The sequence below is a fragment of the Herpailurus yagouaroundi genome, unplaced genomic scaffold, assembly GCF_014898765.1.
Source record: "Herpailurus yagouaroundi ecotype Mexico unplaced genomic scaffold, PumYag 142, whole genome shotgun sequence".
NCBI classification, from domain to species: Eukaryota; Metazoa; Chordata; class Mammalia; order Carnivora; family Felidae; genus Herpailurus; species Herpailurus yagouaroundi.
The window spans coordinates 40,016,196-40,026,421 of NW_024412397.1; the positions used below are offsets into that span (position 1 = coordinate 40,016,196).

Here is a 10,226-nt window from a genome sequence, read left to right on the forward strand (position 1 = left end):
TCTCTTCAGAAGTTTTTTTAGATCCCATTAAATCTATTATACTGTTAGCACAAGAAAATTTCAGCAGTTTAGCAAATACTGAAACTAATTTAGAGGAGAGGATTAAGTAGGAGATAATGAGGAAGGTGGGCAAATTGTTGAAAACCTGATGTTAAATTATTAGTTCTTTAATATATTAATATACATACAGTATTCATTTAACATATATCTGTGTGTATATAATTATATGTACATGTACATAGATATGGCTAAATATATATAGATCATTTAGTACACATAAATAGAACATCCTAAGCTTTCTGCCCATTTGTATTTAATTTTCTGTTAATTGCTGTTCATATAGTTTTCCCAGTTTTTTTGTTATTTTTTACATATGTGCAGAAGTATTGATAAATATCTATTTTCTTTTATGTTAGTTACAATTTTTTTCTGCTTGTACTATTTTTAACTTATTTGCAGTACTCTTTCATAGAGAAATTTATATGTAAAACCAATCCATTATCTGACAAATTTTGTATTGTTTAACAAAATTTGCCTCATATCAAGATTATTAAAATGTTTTATTATTTCAGTTAACCTTATTTTTTTTACATTTGGCTTCTTCAGATCTGAAGTTTATTACCTTATGGTATAGCATGAGACACATACTTTTTCTCTTCCAAATATTTTTTAAATTATCCTAATATCATTTATTGACTTGTTCATCTCTCTTGATTTGAAATGTAAATTTTATAAAAAACTAAATTCTCATGTATATAGGTAATGAAATGATTACTTATTTTAGTCTTTTTCATATTTGGATAACAACATTCTTTTTCTTAAAAACGTTTTTTTTTTATGTTTATTTTTGAGAGAGAGACAGGCATAAGCAGGGGAGGGGCAGAGACAGAGGGAGATACAGAATCTGAAGCAGGTTTTAGGCTCTGAACTGTCAGCACAGAGCCCAACATGGGGCTCAAACTCACAAACCATGAGATTATGACCTGAAGTCAGATGCTCAACCAACTGAGCCACCCAGGCACCCCTTGGATAGCAACATTCCTATACTAGATTTCATCTTTCTATTTTTTTTAATATTGTGGAGAAATATACATATGCCTTGAATTTATTATTGTATTCCCTTTTGTTCATCCAGTGTTTCTGTTATGTCTTAAGTAAATTTTCTTATTTGCTTTGCTCTAATATTTCCTTAATTATTTGTATAGTCTTTTTTTGTTCTTCTGTATTTATAAATAATGATTACTTGTTGTGAGCATACATTTTTTGCTGGTTTTTCTTGTTGTTTTTGCTGCTATTGCTGTCATTTGTTTGCTTTTTAGCAGCTGTCAAAGTCGGCTTACATCAAAGGCTTTTATCCAGTATATACAAAATTATACTGGAGCTCCTTATAAATGGGAAGTAATATGCTTAGGCAAGAAAGTTGAGGGACTCTTTTTTTTGTTTACTTAAATAAGCATGCGTTTGAATTTGTTGTAGCACTTTAGAGTATTTTCACTCATTGATGAATCAGCCTTTGTTTTTCCTTACCCATCTGTTTGTTTCTATGTGAGATTCTGCTAGTTATGTGGGCTCCGTTTTGTTTGTCCCTAGAACCACAACTTCCATTCTTAGACAGCCTCTCCATCTCAGGCAGATCTTGTGTGGCTAGCGAGTTCTTCTCATGTCAGTGACTAGAAGGAATCTTTTCAGCCATGTATACTGGGTTCTCAGAACAAAAAGCAATAAGACTAGTCTGCTTCACCATAGGCTGGCCTTTAGTTGTTTACTTTGATTATCACCTGCTTCTTCTCACATGCTTCTTCTCACATGCTGGGAATTTTTCATGAGCTCCACAGAGAAGGCTTTCACCTCCCCTGAAATGGTCTTCATTTTCCTCTTCTGAGTTATATTTTTCTTTGCTCTGTTTTCACTAGCAGTCCCTTCTGATTTCTTTCTATTTCTGGGAATTATTCTGAAGTATATGTTCCAGTGCTTTTATTGGCAAACATATATATTTTTCTCCAGAAATATTGTACAACATGGGAATTGAAGAGAAGTAATCATGTATGCCCAACCTAACATCTGGAATTAGAGATTATCTAAGAAACCCATAAAATTATGACTATGTATTCTCTCTCTTGTGTTTTTGGTAATTTGTGTCACAGCCCAAGATATTCTTAGAATATATCTGTAGAGCATGACTCCTAGCCTGGAGTTTATAGTCTAAAAGAGGGACACTATAGAAAACGAGATATTTGTGAACTTACCTATAGTTATGTGTTTTCCACTCTTTGGTAATATATTACAACTCAATGGGTATAATGCGCTTCTCATTATGTGCAAAGTCTTCTGGGAGTAAGTGGCATTGAACTGGCCTTTGATGAAGGAGTAAGATTTAGAAGATGAAAGGTAAGAATAATTAGGTGGCAGTAATAATGAAAGGACTACGTAGTGGATGTAGAATACCTGGTTTAGAAATAACAGAGTTTTGTTTGACCTCATATGATGGGACATGTGAAGTGGAGCACTTATAGTTTTATCTGTGAGTTCAAGTATTAGTTTACTGTTATTTTTTGAAATGCGTAAAATTTGATTTTTATTGAGATCTTTTATTTTGACAGTTTGAAACTTCTCTTGAAGAATGGTAAGCTCCATTCATTCTTTTTAAATTGTTTTTATGTTTAAATTTTAATGATTAATATGCTGCAGATGAGTTTTATTTCAAAAGAAACAGGAAGTTAAAAGCAGAGTTTTTTGTATTTGATATTACAATGTATTTTTGAAAACATAAGAATTCAGATGTCACTGCAAATGGCAGAATAGGGACCTCCAGGGCTCTGTCCAACCACAAAGAAATGCTGATAAAAATTGGTCAGAATCGACTTTTGTAGAAATCTGAATTTAGTCAAAAACAACAGCCAGGGGAAGAGTTAATGAAGAGTCTGTTGCATTGCATTAAGAGAGCACTGTGGCACTTTAAATTGCCCATTTGCCATTCTAGTCCCCAGGTCAGTAGTGGCCATGAAGAGAGCAGCCTGTACTTGTGGTGTAGATTGCGAGTGTCAGAGCAAACAATATGGACCTTATTCTCAAAGAATTGTGTTTCAGCGTTTTGACCTGTCTGATGACTCCTTGAAGAACCAGCACAAAGACTTGTCTTTGTTTTGCCTGACTTGGAGCAATCACTCAGCTGGAACCGCTTACAGGCAGTCTTTACTGGAAGCATTTAAAGGCATATACTCACAACCACTGTCTGAGGCTGTGAATAATAGTGGGAACACTGCCTGGGGAAGAAGAGGTCAGCAAAAGAGATAGATGGGGGAAATAGGGTTCTTCAAAGCTGTCATATATACTGGAGCATCCAGAAGTGCATGCATATGACCATTGCCAGACATATGTTCAGGGAAGATCCAAGAAGACCCTGACCATTTATCTCTGGCTGACCTTTAAGATCTGTGCAGGCAATAACTGAAGGTAGAGTTGTAAACAGCCTGGATAAACAGTGAAGGAATACATAGATTCAGTCTGCTAAGATTGGGAGAGTATTTTTTTTCTTTTTCTTTTTACTTTCTTTTTTCCTTTCTTCTTTTTCTTTTTTCATCTTCTTTTTCTTTTTCTTTTTTGACTCAAGATATTTAAGATAATTTGGACAAAACATAAGTTTACCAGTAAGCTAATGAAACATCTAGTTCAGTGGCCACACATGACAAAGAATACAGATATTACAAAATGTTTTTCGAAGAACTACTAAACGAAGAAAGAACAACAACCCACATCAAATAGCAACAACAAACTCAACAGAGGGAAGGTTATCTTATTTACATTTCAAATCAAACTATTTAAAATGTCCAGTTTCCTATAAAAACTATGAAGCAAGCAAAGCAAAAAAAAAAAAAAAAAAAAAAAAAAAAAAAGATAGTTTGTACCATTAACAAGGGGGGAAAAGAAGTTTTAAAAAATGGCCCCGAGAAAGCTTAGACATTGGATTTTATTGGACAATAGCTAAATGAACTATCTTAAATATTCTCAAACAGATAAAGGAAACTATGAACAAAGAATTAAAACCAGGAGACTAATGTCTCAACAAATTAAGATTATCAATAAAGAAATAGAAATTGTAAAAAAGAACCAAGTAGATATTGTGGAGCTGAAAAGTACAATAACTGAAATGAAAAATTAGAGATGTTCATCAACATCAAGATTTGAGCAGTCAGAGGAAAGAATCAGTGAACTTGAAAATAGATCCATTGAAATTATTCAGGCTGAGAAGCAGAAAGACAAAAGAATGAAGTAAAATGAACAGAGCCTAACTGGTGTGAGGGACACTACCACAGATACAAATATATGCATAATGAGAGTGCAAGAGTAACAGGGAAGAGAAAAGGGGGAGAAAGAATATTTGAAGAATTTTGGCTAAAAATCCCCAAGTTAGGAAAAACATGAATGTATACTTTTACTAAATTTGGTGGACTCTAAACAGGATAAACTCAGGGATCCACACATTACGGTCAAATCATTGAAAGCCTGGGACAAAGAGTATCTTGAAAATAGCATGAGAGAAGTGACTCATCATGAATAAGAGATCCTCAATAAAAATAAGTCAGTTTCTCATCAGAAATTATGGAGGCCAGAGCATGATACATTTATTTATTTTATTTCTTTTATTTTTTTTAATGTTTATTTATTTTTGAGACAGAGACAGAGTGCAAGTGGGGGAGGGGCAGAGAGAGAGAGAGACACAGAATCCGAAACAGGCTCTAGGCTCCGAGCTGTCAGCACAGAGCCCGATGCGGGGCTCGAACCCACGAACCGTGAGATCCTGACCTGAGCCGAAGTCGGATGCTTAACCGACTGAGCCACCCAGGCACCCCAAGAGCATGATACATTTAAAGTGATGGAAGAAAAAATAAAACTGCCAAACAAGAATTATGAATCTTGCAAAAGTGTCCTTCAAAAATAAAGGAGAAAATAAGATATTTCCAAATAAACAAAAATTTGAGGGGCTCCATCTCTAGCAGAACTTTCTATCAGAAATCCTAAAGGTAGTCTTTTAGGCAGGAATCAAAGGACACTAGACAGTAACTTGAAGCCATATGAAGAAGTAAAGAACAGTGAGGTAGCTACAAAGATAGATATAAAAGTCAACATGAAGCCATTTTTATTTTGCATCTCTTTCATTTTCCTATATAATTTTTAAGATAAATGGATAAAATTATAAATCTATATTAATAGGCACATAGGGGAATGTGGGTGGCTCATTCGGTTGATCATCGGACTCTTGATCTCAGCTCAGGTCTTGATCCCAGGGTCTTGGGATCATGTCCTGCATTAAGCTCCACACTGAGTATGGAGCCTGCTTAAGATTCTCTCTCTCTTTCCCTCTGTCCCTCTCCCCTGCTCCCACTCTCTTTCAAATTTAAGTGTTTGTGTGTGTGTGTGTGTGTGTGTGTGTGTGTGTGTGTGTGAATGTGTGTGTGTGTGTGTATGTGTGTGTATAGGCACACAGTGTATAACTGTAATTTGTAAAAATGACAACACAAAGGCAGGGAGCATAACTACAAAGGAACAGAGGTTTTTTAATACTACTGTACCTACATTGATTTTAATCCAAACTTAATTTTTATGAAGTTAAGATGTTAATTGTAATCTCCAGTGAACCACTAAGAAAAATTCTAAAACCAAACCAAACCAAACAAAAAAACACCAACATAAATCCAATAAAGAAACTAAATACACTAGAAAAAAATCAACTAACCACAAAATAAGGCAATTATGGAGAAATTAAAGAATGAAAAATATTTAAGTATTATAGAAAACACATAGCAAAATGGCAAAAAATAGTAGGTCCTTTCTTTTTCTTTTTTTATTTACTTAGAGAGAGAGTATCCCAAGCAGGCACCACACTGCCAGAGCAGAACCCCATATAGGGCTTAAACTCATGAACCATAAGATCATGACCTGAGTCAAAATCTAGAGTCTGATGGGGTGCTTGGGTGGCTCAGTCGATTTGCCTGTTTGACGTCAGTTCAGGTCATGATCTCATGGTTTATGGGTTCGAGCTCTGTGTCGGGTTCTGTGCTGACAGCTCGGAGCCTGGAGCCAACTTCAGATTCTGTCTGTCTGTCCTCTCTCTCTCTCTCTCTGTCCCTCCCCTACTCATGCTCTGTCTCTCTCTCAAAAGCAAATAAACATTAAAAAAAAATGTTCAAAATCAAGTCTGATGCATAAATGACTGAGCCACCCAGGTGCCTTAGAAGTAAGTCCTTTCTTTCTTTTTTTTTTTTTACGAAATTTATTGTCAAATTGGTTTCCATACAACACCCAGTGCTCATCCCAACAGGTGCCCTCCTCAATGCCCATCACCCACTTTCCCCTCCCTCCCACCCCCCATCAACCCTCAGTTTATTCTCAGTTTCTAAGAGTCTCTTATGGTTTGCCTCCTTCCCTCTCTGTGTAGAACCACAAAAGACCCCGAATAGCCAAAGTAATATTGAGGAAGAAGACCAAAGTGGGAGGCATCACAATCCCAAACTTCAGCCTCTACTACAAAGCTGTAATCACAAAGACAGCATGGTTTTGGCACAAAAACAGACACATAGACCAATGGAATAGAATAGAGACTCCAGAATTGGACCCACAAATGTATGGTCAACTAATCTTTGACAAAGCAGGAAAGAATATCCAATGGAAAAAAGACAGTCTCTTTAACAAATGGTGCTGGGAGAACTGGACAGCAACATGCAGAAGAACAAAACTAGACCACTTTCTTACACCATTCACAAAAATAAACTCAAAATGGATGAAGGAGGGGCGCCTGGGTGGCGCAGTCGGTTGAGCGTCCGACTTCAGCCAGGTCACGATCTCGCGGTACGGGAGTTCGAGCCCCACGTCGGGCTCTGGGCTGATGGCTCGGAGCCTGGAGCCTGTTTCCGATTCTGTGTTTCCCTCTCTCTCTCTGCCCCTCCCCCGTTCATGCTCTGTCTCTCTCTGTCCCAAAAATAAATAAAAAAAAAACGTTGGAAAAAAAAAATAAAAAAAAAAATGGATGAAGGACCTGAATGTGAGACAGGAAACCATCAAAACCCTAGAGGAGAAAGCAGGAAAAGACCTCTCTGATCTCAGCCGCAGCAATTTCTTACTTGACACATCTCCAAAGGCAAGGGAATTAAAAGCAAAAATGAACTATTGGGACCTCATGAAGATAAAAAGCTTCTGCACTGCAAAGGAAACAACCAACAAAACTGAAAGGCAACTGACGGAATGGGAAAAGATATTTGCAAGTGACATATCAGACAAAGAAGTCAAGTCCTTTCTTAACAGGAATTGCTTTTCACGAAAATGGATTAAAATGTTGAAAGATAGAGAGTGGTAGAATGGGTAAATATACATGATTCAATTATACGTTATGTATAAGAAACTCGAGATCCAGAGATATAGTATGTTGAAAGTAAAAGAATGGAAAACATATTCCATGAAAATAACAAATGAGCGGGGGTAGCTAAAACTAATTGCACAAAATAGACTTCCATGTAAAACTTATACGACAAAGAATAATTGACATCTTGATAAAAGAGTCATTTCATGAAGAAGGGATAAAAATTATATACATACCCAAAACATAACCTCAAAATTCCTGAAGTATAAATGGACAGAATTAAAGTGAGAAGTATACAGTTCTGTAGTAAGAGTTTGAGAATTTAGTATCCCTACTTTCAATAATGGTTAAAAGAACTAAAAAGAAGAAATCAGTAATGATACAGACTTGCACGGCACTAGAACAGTGTTGGCCTAACAGGTTTATATAGTATGTACTACCCAATAGCAGTAGAAAACACATTCTTTTCATGTTATTGAACACCACTCAGTATAGATCATGTGTTAGGCCACGTAACAAATCTCTATAGAATAAAAAATGACTGAAATCATACAAAGTGTCCTTTCTGGCCACTTGGAGTGAAACTAGAAATCAATAACAGAAAAATCCAGGAAATCCGTATACATGTAGATATTTAACAGTATGGTCCACAACAACAACAAAACAGCTCAGTGACTCAAGGCTGTGATCACAGAGGAAATTGGGAAATACTCTGAATAGAATGAAAATGAAAACACAGTACCGAAACCTGTGAGATGCAGCAAAAGCAGTGCTCAGAGGGCACTTTCTAGCCTTAAGTGCTAATGTTAAAAATGAAGATCCGAATCCAATAACCTAATTCTGTATCTTACAGAACTAGGAAAGAATGAATGTGCTAAAGCTAGCAAAAGAAAGGAAATAATAAAGATTAGTGCAGTGATGTCAGGAATAAAAAATAAGAAACTATCACTAAAAAGTTGTTTCTTTGAAAGGATCAGCCAGATTCACAAACCTCTGATTAGACTGACAAAGAAAGACTTGATTTATGAGAATCAAGGATATTGCTACAGACCTCACATAAATAAAAGGGGCTACGATACTATGAACAATTGGTAATACTATGAACAACAAATTTAGATAACCAAGATGAAAAAGACACATTCCTAGGAACACATAGACTACCAAAAGTGATTCAGAAGAAGTGGAAAATCTAAACAGATTTGTAACAAGTAAATAAGTTAAACCAGTAATCAAAAGTATTCCAACCCAGAACGAAATGGCTTCACTGATGAATTCTGCTAAGCATTGAAAGAAGAATTCATACCAGCGCTTCTCTAACTCTTTCAAAAAATGGAAGAGAATGGAACACTTTTCAACCCATTCTATGAGGGCAGCATATAGACCAATGACTTCATGAATAGATATGCAAAAATCTTCCACAAAATACTAGCAACCTGAACCCAGCAACATAATAATAGAATTATATGTCATGATAAAGTGGGATTTCCCCTAGGTAGTGTAAGCGTGGTTCAAAATAACAAAACTAATCAATGTGTAATATATCCACAGTAATAAAGGGGGCAAACCCATGTGAAGATCTCAATTGATGTGGAAAGTATGTGGCAAAATCCAGCACCTTTTCATGATGGAAATACTCAAAAAACAGATCAGAAAACATGATAGAGGACATTTATGAAAAACCCTCAACTCACATTATACTTAATGTTTAAGACTGAAAATTTTCAACCTAAGATCAGGAACCACACAAGGATGCCTGCTCTTGCCACTTTTATTCGACATCGAAAATCTCAGACATTGCTGATGGAAATGTCAAAAGGTTTAGCCACTTTGAAAGAACAGCTTTGGTGGTTCCTCAAAAAGTTAAACCTAGAATTATCAGAAAACCCAGCAATTCCACTCTGAGGTATGTACAGAAAAGATTTCAAGAGGACAGGTATTCAAACAATATATTGTGTGCAGATGTTCATATCATCAGTATTCACAATAGCCAAAAGGTGGAAACAACCTCAGATTTTTCAATGGACTACTATATAAATAAAGTGTGGTATATCTATACAATGGAATATTATTCAACCACCAAAAGTAATAAAAGTTTTGATACATGCCGCAACACGGATAAACTTCTAAACCATCATGCTAAGTTAAAGAAGCCAGACACAGAAAGTGATCTACTGTATGATTCCATTTATATGAAATATCCATAACAGGTAAACCCATAGACTTGGGAAGCACACTGGTTGCTGACAGGGGCTGGTGGGAAAGGGCAAGGCAGGAGATTGCTTAATAAATAAGAGGCTGTTCTTCTGAGGTGAAGAGAATGTTTTACCACTAGATGGGGATGATGACTGCACAGCATTGAATGTAGTAAATGCCATTGAAGTTTACACTTATAAATGGTTAATTTTATGTCATTTGACTTTTGCCTCAATTAAAAAAAATTTATAAGATTTAAAATTTTGCTGGCCCCCAAGTTAACTGAATTTTAGAATAAAATACACAAAAATAGATTCAATTATATGTAATAATTTAATATATCATGTAATTGGTATTACAAGCCAGTAGGGAGAGCATTATTTAATAATAGATGCTGGGACAATTATTTTTCTTTCTTTAATTAACTTTTTTTATTTGAGTGTAGTTGACACAGAGTGTTACATTAGTTTCAAGTGTACAATGTACTGATTCAACATTTTTTTAAAGAAAAGCAAGAAAAAATACATTATTTAAAACATATATTTAAAAATGAAATTAAAACTATAGGAGAAAATATAATGAATACTTAACTGACCTCATATTAAACAGGCTTTCTTTTCTTTTTTGTTTCAATATATGAAATTTATTGTCAAATTGGTTTCCATACAACACCCAGTGC

At 35.3% G+C, this 10,226-nt stretch overlaps 1 protein-coding gene across 1 annotated transcript in view; it reads left to right on the forward strand.

Moving 5' to 3' along the window:
* The window catches only part of CCDC178 (coiled-coil domain containing 178), a 435,616-nt gene that overhangs the window by 68,999 nt on the left and 356,391 nt on the right, over window positions 1-10,226 (forward strand). Inside the window, exons 5-6 of the mRNA XM_040478494.1 lie at window positions 2,601-2,625; window positions 2,981-3,277. Coding sequence (XP_040334428.1) covers window positions 2,601-2,625; window positions 2,981-3,277 — 322 coding nt within the window. The remainder of the gene's footprint in view (window positions 1-2,600; window positions 2,626-2,980; window positions 3,278-10,226) is intronic.